We start from the raw sequence: 14,921 nt of genomic DNA on the forward strand, positions 1-14,921 counted from the left end.
CAAATCCAAGTCCGGCTGTGAAGGTCTTGCGTCTACTTTTTCGTCTGGCGTCGGGTCACAGCTCCGTCGGGTGCGTAGATCATGGGCAAGGCGGGTCGTCGGTGTTTTTCTGTTTGTCGGCGTCATTCTGAAGTCCGGTCGCATCGTGGCCGAGCTCGTGTTTGTGTTTACCGTACAATGTATTGGATGACATCCCGCAGGCTCCCTCCGAATGCTGTGCCATTGGCGAGAAATGTTGGGCTTGTGCTTCCAAGGTATTCTCTGGTGGCCGCTTCGCTAGTGAGTTCAGCGACGCTCTTCGGTGGATTGCGGATCAGAGCACCGAATAGTGGCTGTTCAGCACCTCGCATCAAACGCTTACGTCAGGATCCGCACGTCGAAGAAGGCGCTTCATGTCTAATACGTATGAGCCAGCGAGGCCTGCCTGCGATATCAGAGTTCTGGGGTGTCTGCAAGGACCTCGGTTTCAACCCCAAGAGTCCTAGCTGCGAAGGGGAAGTAGTGACGTTTAACAGGAAATCGACGAAAGGGAAGCGACCCAGCTTCCGCTGCAACAAGTGCAGAAGACAGCTATCACAGCTGAACGGAACCGCCGTTTTGCAAGGCGCACAGGGTGACGGCTCTTTCTTTGCTTGCAAAGACCGACTCGGACGCCCCAATGTCAAGTTGGCGACGAGGGAAATAATATGGATTGCATATTGTATGGCGAAGGGCCTGACTTCTGCCCAGACACGGGAGGTCGTGCTGAAAGACTTTAAGCTGCGGAACGACGCCCGGAACGATTGGAGGAACTATATTGGAGGAACTATAGCTTCAAGCGCGGCCCCCCATGGGAGGAGTCGGCCAGGAGGTGCAGATTGACAAAACACTTTTGCGGGGGAAGAGGAAGGCAAACAGAGGTCGGCTCCTGACCGACGACGCAGTACCCCCGAGGCACCGCAACAATTACGGTGGTGTGGCCGACAAGGGCCCGTGGGTGTTCGGGATGGCGTGGTCCCCGACTGGCGAGCTCCGACTTTTCGAAGTCGAAAAAAGGGACGCCGCAACGTCGGGCCCAATCACCGCCGCCAACATCCAGCCAGGCACCACTGTATACAGCAACGAATGGGCCGCCTACAACTGCATCCCCAGCCTGCAAGACGGAAACGGAGCTCCTCTCAACTTAGATTGGCACACAGTGAACAACACCACCAATTTCGTCGACCCGGTGACAGGGGCCAACAAACAAAGGATTGAGAGTGCGTGGCAGAAGGTGAAGCGAAAGCTTTTCTGGAACGGGCAGAAGACCTCCCGGGCCCTGCTGCAGTCGCACCTATCCTGGCAGTGGTGGCAATCGATCAACGGTCGCACCAAGTGCCAGGACCCGTTTCTGCGGCTGATGGAGGCGATTGCACGGCGTTACCCGCTGTAAACCATCACCACCCAGCCGCTGTTGCCGATCTACACTCCCCTTTGAAGTCGACTCTTTAGTGACGGCACCTGCTGTCGCTATCTTTTTTTACCGGCTCCTCTCGGAGCCACCAAGAGCTGCCTAGGCAGAGGCGCTGCTGCCCGCTCCGCACGAATTCTCTCTCATGTCACAGTAATAATTTCTTGCGGGTCTCACTTATGCAATCTCACATCAGAGGCGAGTAAAACACGATTATTTTACTCTCAGTACCTTGCAGGCTCGTTAAAGAGAAGTGAGTATACACGGAGAAAAACGTTATAAGATCACCGATTCGTGTAATGTATGCAATCTTGCATAAGCGTCCACGAAACAAGCTAGCACATACAAAATTTCCTGCCTTTTAAAAAGTGGTTAAAATGCCGTAGTAATTGCGGTTCTTGGAAATATATAAATTTTGATGGCCAGTCTTGTTCTTTACATGAAGCCGCCCCAGTATGCGTACACCGGCTAGCGGTTCACCAGCTCAGACAGAAACTGGGCGCTCGCGAGACCGTCGGAAGCGTGCTGGAATTATGCAACGCCTGCCGGATTCGTATGCATGCCGGCTATAGCGGCCGCGCAGACCGAAAGTTTCGGTCGTGTCGGAGCAGTGCAGCTGAAATTGGGCTCTCCCGAGACCGTAGGAAGCACGCTAGATTTATGCAACGCCTGCCGGATTCATATGCATGCCGGCTATAGTGGCCGCGCAGAGCGAAAGCTTTGGCCGTGTTAGAGCAGTGCAGCTGAAACTGGGTGATCCCGAGACCGTAGGAAGCACGCTAGAATTATGCAACACCTGCCGGATTCGTATGCATGCCGGCTATAGCAGCCGCGCAGAGCGAAAGTTCCGGTCGTGTCAGAGCAGTGCAGCTGAAATTTGGCGCTCCCAAGACCGTAGGAAGCACGCTAGATTTATGCAACGCCTGCCGGATTCGTATGCATGCCAGCTATAGCGCCCGCGCAGAGCAAAAGCTTCGGTCGTGTCACGCTATAGCGCCCGCATTAAGTAGCGTGAAACGCGGTATCTCAATGGGGGCGTGCGTGAGGAGGCGGGTGGAGGAGAAGTGGCAACGCCGCTAACAGCAACACTGTGGCTGTCAACTCAGCTGTACTAAATCTGCCGTGCAGTCTGGCAACATTGGTACTGCAGTCTGGCCGCCATTTAAGTTACGCCAGCCGGATCCCTGCCTATGAGGTCACTGTCTAATTCAGGTGCTGGATGCGTGACTGTAGCTGCGCGCTTTCTTTCCTGACGATGGTAGTGAATACCTTGAGGAACTCTCGCCTGAATGATTCCCACGCCATAAGAGTTGGTTTTTGTACCAAATTTTGGCTGGGCCTTTCAGAGCGATGAAAACGTTCCCAACTTTCGTCTGGCCATCCCAGCTGTTGATTACGGCTACGCGCTCAACCCGCCGCGGTAGCCCAGTAGTTAAGGCGCTCGTCTACTGAGCCGGAATACCCGGGTTCGAAGTCGACCGCGGCGGCGGCGTTTCGATGGGGGGTGCAAAAGGTGCCCGTGTGCTGTGCGATGACAGTGCACGTTAAAGATCCCCAGATGGTCAAAAAAATTATTCCGGAGCCCTCCACTACGCCGCCTCTTCCTTTCTTCTTTCACCCCCTCTTTTATCCTTTCCCTTAGGGCGGTTTGTTCCCTGACCACCGACATATGTGAGACAGTTACTGCGTCATTTCCTTTCCTGAAAAACCAATTTTACCAATTTTCTAGGTGCTCAAACTGTTCCAGCCATTCTTCAAAATTCTCGCCCTGTGAACCCTTGAACGTGGCCGGCAGTCAGGGCTGGTGCAAAATAATGGAGGCTGGTGCCTCAGCGCTGAGGAGTCCTTTATCACGTCCTGTCCGGTAGTAGTCCGTATTCACGTGAACACCTCTGGAGACTATGGATGCTTCGCTGTTCCTCTTCGGTTGGGACAGCTTCTGTGGCTTTCTCGTGATCTGCTTCTTCGAGATGGCTCGGCCCGTTTTCGTGGCTCCCAGGGGGTGAGGGTGACAGGACATCTGTTAGCAGCTCCACCAGATGTCACCTGGTGATGGCAGCCTAGGAACAGGAAGATGACGAAAAGGCTCCGAAACAAAACTTTATTGGGCAGACCTGTGCTCACAAGGAACTAAATGACTTGGCGGCGGTGTAGTAACAAGTGTGTTCACCGGTCGTCGAACAGAATGCCTGCAGTTCTTAGCCGTGCTCAGTTTAAAGCTGGCAAGGAACCTTCGAATTAAGAAACCAAATGCAACTACAACAATCTGGAAAAATGTGGAAGCTGTTGCGCGTGGCCGCGTTCAATCGAGATAAGTCTGGTTGCATCACGCGTCGCAAACAAAATGATACAGCAGCCTGCCGCTGCCTTTGAGCATGAATGAAGAAACTGTACAAAGATGCGTGGCTATTTTATTCCTGTCTACCATCACAGGCTGATCATGGAATTGGAGTCGTGATCTCTAAAGGTGCATGCCTGGTGGATTCAATGCCAAGGCCTATGTGGGTGCAAAGCCGTACTTCAGCTGTAATCCCTTTGTGTTGAGAGTATTTGTGTATCTGTGCAGATAGAGTGAGATTGAAAATTGAACCTTGTGCAACTGTTCTAACTCCCTGTGCATGAGTGCTCCCAGAGCTCAGCATTCAGACTTTCCAACCACATCATATAATGTACTGTGTGATCTCCCTTGTTTTATTCATGATGATTGACATTTCTTACCTTACGTATTACAAGGTAGTATTCACATGAGGTTGTCTAGGTCGTTTTTTTCATCCTTAATTATGATCTCAACATTTATCCTTGCAAATACATCAATTTCAAGGCATGCAAACATTCTGGTGGGTGCTGGGGCCTTGGTTTGTTGAGGACATGTTTCTCATTATTAAAAAATATTTCCAATTTAGTGTCAGTGGGAAGAATGCAGCATAAAAGCTACTTCTTTTCATAATCACAATACCAAGCTGTTGTGATAAGCGTTTTGTTCTTTCTCTCCGCCAACATTTTTCCTTGGAATTCATTGTCGTGATAATTAACTGGAGGTTCAGTTACTTTTCCTCAATATCAAGTGCCCGGGAGGGAAACAAGGCAAACATTTTGCGTGTACTGTGTGCTCTGCATTTGGGAACGACAGATAGGACTTTAAGGCGTAAGCCTTTCTTCGCTTATGAGTGGTGTGGATGGAGGTTGTAGATGGAAGTTGTCCGCAAAAGTGTCCGCACGAACTGTCAATTATAAGTTGTATGGTAATTAAAATAAAATGTAAAAGTTGATTAAGCAACAGTCGATAAGCTAAATGTAATAATAGTAGTGATAGTAAGAATAGTGCTATGTATATGTAATGATAATAGTGATAGCAAAAAATAGTGATAATGATAGCTGCTAGTAGTGCTAGAGATGGATAGTGATGGTAGTGTTAATGATAGCTACTGATAGTGCTAGAAATAGTGAGGATACTGATAGTTGAGGATAGTGATAATGGTAGCAAATGGAAAATAATAAAAATTAAAGTAAAAATAGAAATAAAAAGAAAAACGGAGAGAGAGAGGAAAGAGAAAGGCTTTCACGTTTCCGCTATTTTTGTTTTTGACACTAATTTTTATGCAATGAGAGCACTGAGCTGTCTCTATTTTTTGCCTCTCGTTTGTGGTAATGAAAAAAAGAGTTGTTATTCAAAGGTAGGCAGCTTTCAGGTGAGCACAGTCTCTGGAAGCTAGTGTGCACTGGACAGACATCTGAATTCTTTAGCAAACATTAGAATGAGCCCCTCTTTTAGTGTTCACTACTGCAAACGCTGTGACTCTCCTTTTGGGCAATGTCGTTCTTTTGTCACAGGGAACTTCATCTTGTCACATTCTGATTCGTCTTTGGGAAGAAAAAGTGGTCTAGAGAATGATGGGAAGGGACAAATGAAATTTCTGGTGAAAGATCTCACTTTTTTGGTGTCTTTTTTTTTTTCAGGTTGGAAGCAGCCATCTCACATCTTTGCTAAGCTAAGCGTGTCTCCACTGGACCAATCTACGGATTAAGCATGGGCAAGCCAATCTTGTTATCCTCTCGAAGATTATTCCAGCATTTTCTCCTATGTGCACTGTTCTTTCACAACACTGTTGCAACACTCCCCAGTGCCGCCGGGTACCCACCGGTGACACAATGGGTACAAGCTTTCCCTGGCCTGGTGCTCGGCTTATCATGGGTGAAATGCCTGGGAAATGGGTCTTTGACCCCGCCTTGAGTAATCGAAAATACCTTGTGCCATGGCGCTCTTTGGCCATAGATGCTGTTGCGCCATAAAAATTCATAATCATCATCGTCGTCATCATGATCACTGTTGCAACAATCTACGGCTGCTTTGCTTTTATTTTCCTTCTTTCAGATTTGCAGGATCTCCTGCAAATTTGTGCACATTTGCCTTACATGTTAATGCTATCTTTACAGACACAGTTACTCTCCTGTCAGTTCTTTACTTTCCTTGCAATGTTCTAGCTGCACCATGAAGTATTCCTTATGTGTAACTGTGCCTACTGCCAACGTGGTAACTGTGTGTGCTCACAAAATTTACTTGTTATAAGCAGACTGGTTAGGCTAATAGGTACTTAAAGGGGAATGAAGAGTATTGAGTGCAGAGCATTTTGCCAAATTGCGTCTGTGCATCACCTGCTACCCCAGCACATGGCTTGAGTTCATGATTGTTGTGTCCGTTTTATGCTCTTAGGGACACCTCCTTTAGGGACTACTGTCTATTTTCTTGACCTTCACGACGTGTACGTACTGTTATGAAAGGTTTCGTGCTGCACCCTTTTTCCATCCCAGGTATTAATAGTTTGTTGTGCGGAAGTGGAGTAAGTAATTTTATATGTGCTAAAGGGACGTGCAAGCATCAGCAGCAGGATGCCAAGCATCTGTGGCAAAGCAGTGATCAGCTTTGGTAACGGTGTGTGTTTTGAAGTGTTTCGTCATCCATAGTTTCAGCACTTCATTAAGAGCCGTCGCAGTGGCTGAGTGGTTACGGTGCTCGGCTGCCGGCCCGAAAGACGCGGGTTCGATCCCAGCCGTGGCGGTCGAATTTCTCTAGAGGCCTGTGTACTGTGCGATGTCAGTGCAAGGTAAAGAACCCCAGGTGGTCGAAATTTCCGGAGCCCTTCACTACGTCGTCTCACATAGCCTGAATCACTTTGGGACGTTAAAACCCCATAAACCATAAACCAAACAGTACATTATGCTGCTATGTTTATAGATTTATAGTTAGTTACTTGTAATGGTACACTTACGTTAATAGTACTTGAACTGGTAGAGTATGGTTTTAATAGCCTTACAAATGCAGCATATACTCTGTGTGGAACCCGCCATGTTAATAACCTAGGTTGTAAAAGATTGAACTCTCTCATAACTAGAAGTTAGTGTTTAATGGAGTATATAGCTGCGTTTTCTCTCATTGTAATGGTAGGCAGCACATTAGAACACAGAAAGCCACGTGGATTACACTAACAGGCGGTATATTTCATAATTGAATTTTTTTCTCATGCCGTTGCGGTTTTGGCTTTAACAGCCAGATGACGGTGGTCATGTAAAAAATGCATTCAGGTTACATAGATATACAAAAACTGCAGTATGGTTGCTGCTTTCTTTACTTCAGTTTAAGTAAACTTTTTTCCCCTACGCAAGCCTGCTCAAGGGTTGGGATTACAAAAAATGAACAGTCAGGAATTGTGTCGCAGTTTCTTGTGTGCCTGAAGTGCCCTGAACAGTTCTTATACTTAACAGTCGTCATTCAGCTTTTGAAATAGAAACATGAGAAAAAATAGTTATAAATAATTAAGTTGCCATGGGTGAAGTCCACGTCGTGACTTGTATACCATTGTCCAGCGGATCACTCCTAGGGAAAAAGTATGCATCCTGAAATTTGGTGTCTACTAATTTAAAATGGGCAAGATGCAAATGAAGTTTCATTTCATACCGTGAACACAAATTTGAGCGTACAATAGATTTGAATACATATTCGAATGCCTGTTGCATGCGTAATGTTTTCTTAGTCATAGTGATGGTTCTGATTATAGTTAGCTGTTAGTTGTGATGGTATGTATTGTAAAAAAGAGAGTGACAAGCAAGGGTGGTTAAAAGGTCTAAGCAATGTACGTTCCAAATGGTGCCTGGAATTGTATGAAATACTGTCCCTTTTTTTGCTTGCTTCTAATTTTCCTGACGTTTCTTCTGTGCTTTCAGGTGCTTTGTTTCACTTTCGAACTGTGTACAGGGCTCATTTGCACTTGTGTTGCATCCATCACTTTCACAGCTTTTAATGCGAAAGCATTTCTTGTCTCATGAGTGGCGTGTACAGAATCTGTCAGCAGAGTGTGTCGGCAGAGCGTGTCCGCACGAAAATGACCTTTCGAAAAAAGAAATTTGCCGGCACTGCGGTTCAAACCCAGGCCCTCTGTGTGCCAGGCGGGCATGCAACGCATGCACGACGAAGGGTCATGTGTTCAAGCATGTTAGAGGGGCACGATGTGAGCGCGTTGTGGTGTGTACAATGGTAAAGTGCATTGGGGATGTGTACTGATGTTAGACAGCGATGACTTTGCAAGCAAAAAGTTTTTCACATAATCCAAGGGTCACATGATAAGTGTGGTGTGACAACGACTTGCATAAAAGAGTTGCTGACGTTCAAATGCAAATGCTTTCACATTTCTCGAATGCAGCAGACTACAGTGCTCTACAATATTTTACCACATTTTCCATAAGTTTCTGATTGGCCACATTCGGCAGATACTTAAAATAGTCTGTATTGTTATTAAAGAGGACTGAGGACAACTCTGTCCAGATATTGTTCCCAGAAGAAAATTGTTCTCTGGGCCTATCTGGCTACGCTGACACTTGTCTGCCAAGAAAAGACTGTCGCCGAGAAAATCTGATGTAAAAATTTTCTCATGAGTCAATTTTAACTCGTGGTGCACTTACCAAAAGGGTGGGTTGCCGCCGTATTGAAAAGAATTGCGGTGTAGCGTAGTCTCTGTGGTCTGCACCCAAAAATTGGGTGGTAGCCGTGACAGTTGCATTTTGTTTTATGGCATTTTCTTGCTAATAAAAGCAGTTTCTGGTGAGAGTGCTTTCCCTGCGATTAGAGGGGCTGTGAAACATTTTCCGAGGAGAGCACATCAACTTGCTCAATCACTGCTTTGTGTTGTCATGATAACCTGAAACCAATAATTCATATCTACACACAGCGGAGAATCCACAATCACGTGCGAAATCTTGCGAGCCATTCCTGGCGACGTTTTCATGCTGACATCCTCATCCGTTGCTCGCACCTGCGTATGCAAGTTGAGAGGTGGCTATTGATTAGATTCTTTCAAGACGTCAGGCAGCTACCATGGCCGCGGCCACTAAGCTGCATAGCTCCTGCGGATCAGCAATGTCCGCCCTCGAAGGCAGGGACAGCAGAGGAGTGCCGACCTTCCAGCATGCAAAAAGTGCCCAGAGAAAATGGAAAGGTGCGAAGACGCTGAAACTCAGATTCTGACTATAGGTAACTCAGTTTCTACAAAGTCCATTAAAAAAATTCTTGCTGGAAAATATTCGTGGAGCAGCGTGCTTTAATATCCCAGGCATACGGCAACTTTATTAGAGTCCCTTTAAGACACGGTACAGTAACAATGCAACCCACTTCTGTTTGTCTGCAGTGTTCCTCTAATATGCAAGCCTGACTGTGATTGTTACATATACCACGAAGCACCATATTATAACCCACATTATCTGGTGCCACCAATACCTGCAAGAAAAAAAAGATTTACACATAATGAGGCTCTGTTGGCACTAAGTAATTAGATATTTTTGGTCATGCATTACACAAGGCAGTGTCATTTTGCTTGACAGCTTTTAATGCTGCTTCCATCAGATAACTTTTATGGCAGTCGGGGATATGGCAACTGCAGTTTCTGTGGAGGCGGCACGCAATGCCCCTGTGTGCTGTGCGATGTTACTATGTTAAAGAACTACAGGTGGTCAATTATTCTGGAGCTCACCACTGCGGCATTTTTCACAGCCCGTTGCATCTTTGGGATGTATAACCCTATATATCAAATCGGATATCAGAATGCAGAAAAGTTGTTGGCCTGGCACACCTTGCTTACAAAATTGGTTTTGTTGGAAATTTTTAGTTTCAGATTTGCTCTTGAGGTTAAGGTGGTGACAAAATGAAGCTGTACGAAGCATACCGGTCTGGAGTGTTGCATGGACTTTGTGTCAGCAAGCTGATTAGAAGTCATCAGTGGCTGAGAGTGTGTAGCTGTTCACTCAGTTATATTTTCAACCACTTTTCTGCAACGATGAGCTGTTTGTGGCCTGCCATGATGATACCAAGTACATGCCTACTTCAAAGCTAACCTTTAAGGCCAGTTTGTATTGAATGTTGTTAATTAAATTTGACCTCGCTTATGCCTGTAAAGAAAAGACCTAAGCCAGGGAACCTACTCTATCCTTTAATCCTTGAGAACTGATCCAGCACTCGTCTTATGTATTTTTCTAGAAAACATGCATAACAAGTATGTTTTAAAAGACTTGCTTTCTTCCGCTGTGCAGGGTCAGACACCTCTTATAGCAGCCGTGACTCATCGCCTCAGCGAAAATCGCAAGCAGGAGTGCAGCAGTTTTCATGTTCTGAGTGCAGCTATACCACCAATAATCACACCCAAATGATGCATCATCTCTGTATCCACACGGGGGAAAAGCCCTATATGTGCAAGCATTGTGGCAAAGGGTACTCACAGAAGGGAATCCTTACTAACCACCTCCGTATTCACACTGGTGAAAGGCCGTTCCGCTGCAGTTACTGCAACAAGCGCTTTCCAAAGAGTGACAACCTGAAAAACCATGTTCGCACCCACACTGGTGAGAAGCCCTATCAGTGCGCTCACTGCACCCAGAGTTTCTCGCAGAGGTCTCTCCTGGCAGTCCACATTCGCACCCACACAGGTGAAAAGCCATACCAGTGCACTCATTGCAGCAAGAGCTTCGCGAGGAGGTCCTTCCTCATAGAACACGTGCGGACCCACACGGGCGAGAAGCCATACCAGTGCATTCATTGCAGCAAAAGCTTTAAAACGAAGACCACCCTAAATGGCCATCTTCGCCTCCACACAGGGGAGAAGCCATACCAATGCCAACTGTGTCCCATGGTCTTCTCAAATAAGACGGGCTTAAGCGCACATGTTAAGCGCCACAAGCGTGCAAAACCACTCTAGTGTCACTCTTGCTGCATGCCTGCAGTGTAAATTCTGTGAACAGAATTGTCTTGTAGGTTGTTCTACCTGCATTCAGTGGAGCGCATGCAGGCAGCCATTGTACATTATATGAATCTGCCACTCTGGCTATAAGGTTTTTCTTGTTTGGGTCCATAATGGTTTGCATGGGGGACGGGAAGGGGCATTTCGGTAAGGACCATGTCTTTGTAATTTGCTTTGTGTGTTCGTATTGCCAGTGAGGGTGTGTGAGATGGCCTAAAATGTTAGGGATTCTACAGCTTAGAATAAACTTGAAGTAAACGGTGTTGTCGCGTAGGTACATTGGCTGTGAACAGACGGCCGTGTTGCATGGTTATTTTTCCTTTTTCTTCATGCTTTTCCACTTACGTTTGCAGTGGCAGAAATGTTTATGAAGTGTTGGAAAACCAGGCTCTCTGTGCCATATGCTTTGAATGTTGGTTTCTTTTAAAAACCATTCCCTTAGTGAGACATCGTTGTTTTTTTACTTGCCATTGCATCCATAAGTTCACTTAGATAATGCATCATGCTGCAAAAGAAATGCAGTAATGTTTGCTGTACCATTACAGTGGTACAACAAATATCTTTGAGAGAAAACTGACGCCAACCAATATTTTAACTTTGCCCAACATTTCGGGACCAACTCGGTCACTTCTTCAGGGGTGGCTGAAGTGTGCCAGCAGCAGCGTGGTGCTGCCTTCACTCCTCCTTTGTTAGCACGTGGCGCTGTCCACTAACATACACAGAGCAGAGCATTCCTGGAGTCCTATTCATCGCTGCCTTTGTGAGTCAGATGTGCCATTACTCCACATGTTGCATCTTGAACAGGCTTGGCTCCATGGCCAAGACGCTCACCTCCTTGAAGGCTATTCTGTGGTCAGCGCACGCTCACAGAGTTCGGCAAGGGGGTTGGATTCTGAATTCATTAGCCGAATGTCATTTTTGTGTTGCCTTATTCTTTGGTGGAGATTTTTTGTTTCGCTGATGTATGACGCCGGGCACTTGGAGCATGGGATTTTGTAAACGAAACCCAGTTGTTTTTCTCTGGGGACGCGGTCTTTCAGTCATGGTAAGAAGCGGCTTATTGTCGAAACAGGTTTGTGAGCCACGTAGATTCCGTGTTTTCCCAGAATGCGTGCAAGTGCCTTGCTGGTTCCCCTCACGTATGAAAGCACAACGCACGCGTTTCGTTGTTTCATTGTTTGATGGCCCCCCTGTCCTCCGAACCTGATGCCAACCAACGCGTTGAATAAAGCCATGTGTGTAGCCATTCTTCTGTAGGTCGGCGGAAACGGTGGCTTCTAATTTTTTCTCCACTTCGCTGGAGCAGATTCAGTTTGCTCTTCTCACAAGAGAGGAGACAACAAATCCCTTGTGGCTAGTAGGGTGGTTGGAATTGATATTTAGGTTGCGGCTGGTATGGTTTGGGTTTCTATAGACAACGAACTTTAGATCTGCCCCTTTCTTCTTATGAAGACGTCCAGGAATGGCAGTGTGTTGTTCACTTCTCATTCCATTGTGAACTGAATAGAAGGCTTGATTGAGCTGAGGTGTGCAAGGAAATTTTCGACCTGCGATGTCTCAAGAATGCAGGAGCAGTCGTCAATGTAACGCATGAAATCTTTTGGTTTTTTTTTAAACGGCATCAGTGCTTCCTCTTCAGTGGCCTCTATTGTCAGGTTGGCAGCAGTCACCGAGATCGCGGCTGCTATGGCAGTGGCGCTGGTCTACTTATAAAATTCTCCTTTGAAGGAAAAAGCTGTGCTGCTTAGGAAAAACTCCAAAAGCAGGCAGAGTTCTTCTGGGTTCAGGCTCGTTCTGGTGCCTAGGTCAGCGTCCGCTTCAAGGGCTTGCTTCGCTGCGGAAACTGCAAAGGGTACAGGAATGCTGGTAAAGAGCGAGACCACGACGAATGAAACCATGCACGCGTCCGCTTCCAGTATTACGTGGGAAAGACGTTCGACAGAGTGGCTGGAGTTGCGCACGTGCGTTGATGTGATGCCTGTCGGGCGATAGGACTCGGTGGAGGTAGGCCGAGAGTGCCTTAAACGGTGAAGTGGTGGAGTGTGGCCCATCGTCGACTCAGCACTGGCCTCTTACGGGCTGAGAAAATTCATAAACCTGGCGTTCCGCTGTGCCTCATCGTCGACTTCACCCCCTCACTGCTTCAGGCACTCTCGGTCTACCTCCACCAAGTCCTATCGCCCCTGACAGGCAACTCATCAACGCAAGTGCGTAGCTCCAGCTACATCGTCGAACGTCTTTCCCACAGAATACTGGAAGCGGACGAGTGCATGGTTTCATTCGACGTGGTCTGGCTCTTTACCAGCGTTCCTGTGCACTTTGCCATTACCGCAGCGAGGCAAGCCCTCGAAGCGCACGCTAACTTAGGCACCAGGACGAGCCTGAGCCCAGAACTCTGCCGGCTTTCGGAGTTTTGCCTAAGCAGCACAGCTTTTTCCTTCAAAGGAGAATTTTATAAGTAGACCAGCGCCACTGCCATAGGCGCCGCGATCTCGGTGACTGCTGCCAACCTGACGATAGCGGCCACTGAAGAGGAAGCACTGATGCCGTTTCAAGAAAAACCAAAAGTTTTCATGTGTTGCATTGATAACTGCTTCTGCATTCTGAAGACATCGCAGGTCGAAAAGTTCGTTACACACCTCAACTCAGTCGAGCCTTCTATTCAGTTCACAATGGAACGAGAAGTGAACAACAGTCTGCCATTCCTGGAAGTCTTCATAAGAAGAAAAGAGCCTTCTATTCAGTTCGCAATGGAACGAGAAGTGAACAACACACTGCCATTCCTGGACGTCTTCATAAGAAGAAAAGGGGCAGATCTGAAGTTCGGTGTCTACAGAAACCCAAACCATACCGACCGCTACCTAAATATTAATTCCAACCACCCTACTAGCCACAAGGGATTCGTCGTCTCCTCTCTTGTGAGAAGAGCAAACTGAATCTGTTCCTACGAATCGGAGAAAAAATTAGAAGAAGCCACCGTTTTCGCCGACCTACAGAAGAACGGCTACGCAAGTGGCTTTATTCAACGCGCTGGTCGCCGTCATGCTCGGAAAACAGGGGGACCAGACAACAACGAAACGCGCTCGTGTTGTGCTTCCATATGTGAGGGGAGCCAGCAAGGCACTTGCACGCATTCTGGGACAACATAGAATCTATGTGGCTCACAAAACCTGTTTCGACAATTAGCTGCTTCTTACGACGACTGAAAAACAACCGGGTGTCGTCAACAAAATTCCATGCTCCTTGTGCTCAGCTTGATACATCGGCGAAACAAAAACCTCTCCCAAAGAATAAGGCAACACAAAAATGACATCCGGCTAATGAATTCAGAATCCAACCCCCTCGCCGAACACTGAGAGCGCGCCAACCATAGAATAGCCTTCGAGAAGGTGAGCGTCTTGGTCGTGATGTCATGGCAGATCCGACTCACAATGGCGGCGATGAATAGGACTCCAGGAACGCTCCCTTCCACGTACATTAGTGGACTCCTCCACTTGCTAACAAAGGGAGAGTGATGGCAGCACCCCGCTGCTGCTGGCACATTTTAGCCACCCCTGAAGAAGGGACCGAGTTGGTCCCGAAACGTTGGGCAAAGTTTAATATATTGGTTGGCGTCAGTTTTCTCTCAACTATCTCAAGAACCCAACCAGACGGACTTCCATCGAAGATGTTTTCGTTCAAAACATATCTTTATTAATTTGTCTTAATGCTTGCAGTGTATAACAACATGCTTGAAACCTTCCTGGTTAAAATTAAGGTACAGTTTTTCCAACACTTTCTTGACTTGTTGTGTTGGCTTATTAGTAGCATACAGTCTGCTGCTCTGTAGTATGAAAAAGTGCTTATACGTTTGTGCCTCATTAATAGAGACACCTTGACTCCAGAGCAAAACTGTCCATAAACAAGTCGTCCAAGTTCATGAACTGTGAATAAGTATATATTAAATTATAACATTTGTGAATAACATCTGCTTCTGTGCATAGCGGTGTGCAGTGCACTGAAAATTAAACGAAATCTTTGGAGCTACTGGCCTATTGTTTTGGTTGCCATTCTCTTATACAAAGTACTACAGTCCAGTTATAAGTGCCTAACCACCGGTGCACGTTGGCATCTCATAGCGCACAGATGTATCCCCTTCTACAGATATTCATGCCACTTGGACCGGTTGCGCAGTTTTTTTCCTAAAATTAAGCCTTCAGAAACGGGTGTGCAAA

At 46.9% G+C, this 14,921-nt stretch overlaps 2 protein-coding genes across 2 annotated transcripts in view; both read left to right on the forward strand.

Moving 5' to 3' along the window:
- Window positions 1-14,921, forward strand: part of LOC144134316 (uncharacterized) — a 63,065-nt gene that overhangs the window by 35,821 nt on the left and 12,323 nt on the right. Inside the window, exons 7-10 of the mRNA XM_077667254.1 lie at window positions 8,769-8,916; window positions 10,004-10,664; window positions 12,770-12,914; window positions 13,317-13,533. Of these exons, the coding sequence (XP_077523380.1) occupies window positions 8,769-8,916; window positions 10,004-10,664; window positions 12,770-12,914; window positions 13,317-13,533 (1,171 nt within the window). The remainder of the gene's footprint in view (window positions 1-8,768; window positions 8,917-10,003; window positions 10,665-12,769; window positions 12,915-13,316; window positions 13,534-14,921) is intronic.
- LOC144132973 (uncharacterized) lies at window positions 80-5,379 on the forward strand. Its single transcript, XM_077665746.1, has one exon. It carries the CDS (start codon window positions 830-832, stop codon window positions 1,409-1,411), a length of 582 nt encoding a protein of 193 aa, XP_077521872.1. The 5' UTR covers window positions 80-829; the 3' UTR covers window positions 1,412-5,379.

The sequence above is a fragment of the Amblyomma americanum genome, chromosome 5 (genome assembly GCF_052857255.1).
Source record: "Amblyomma americanum isolate KBUSLIRL-KWMA chromosome 5, ASM5285725v1, whole genome shotgun sequence".
In the NCBI taxonomy this organism is placed as follows: domain Eukaryota; kingdom Metazoa; phylum Arthropoda; class Arachnida; order Ixodida; family Ixodidae; genus Amblyomma; species Amblyomma americanum.

Coding starts and splice junctions, on each gene's coding strand:
- LOC144132973 (XM_077665746.1), top strand. CDS start 830: ATGGGAGGAGTCGGCCAGGAGGTGCAGATTGACAAAACACTTTTGCGG.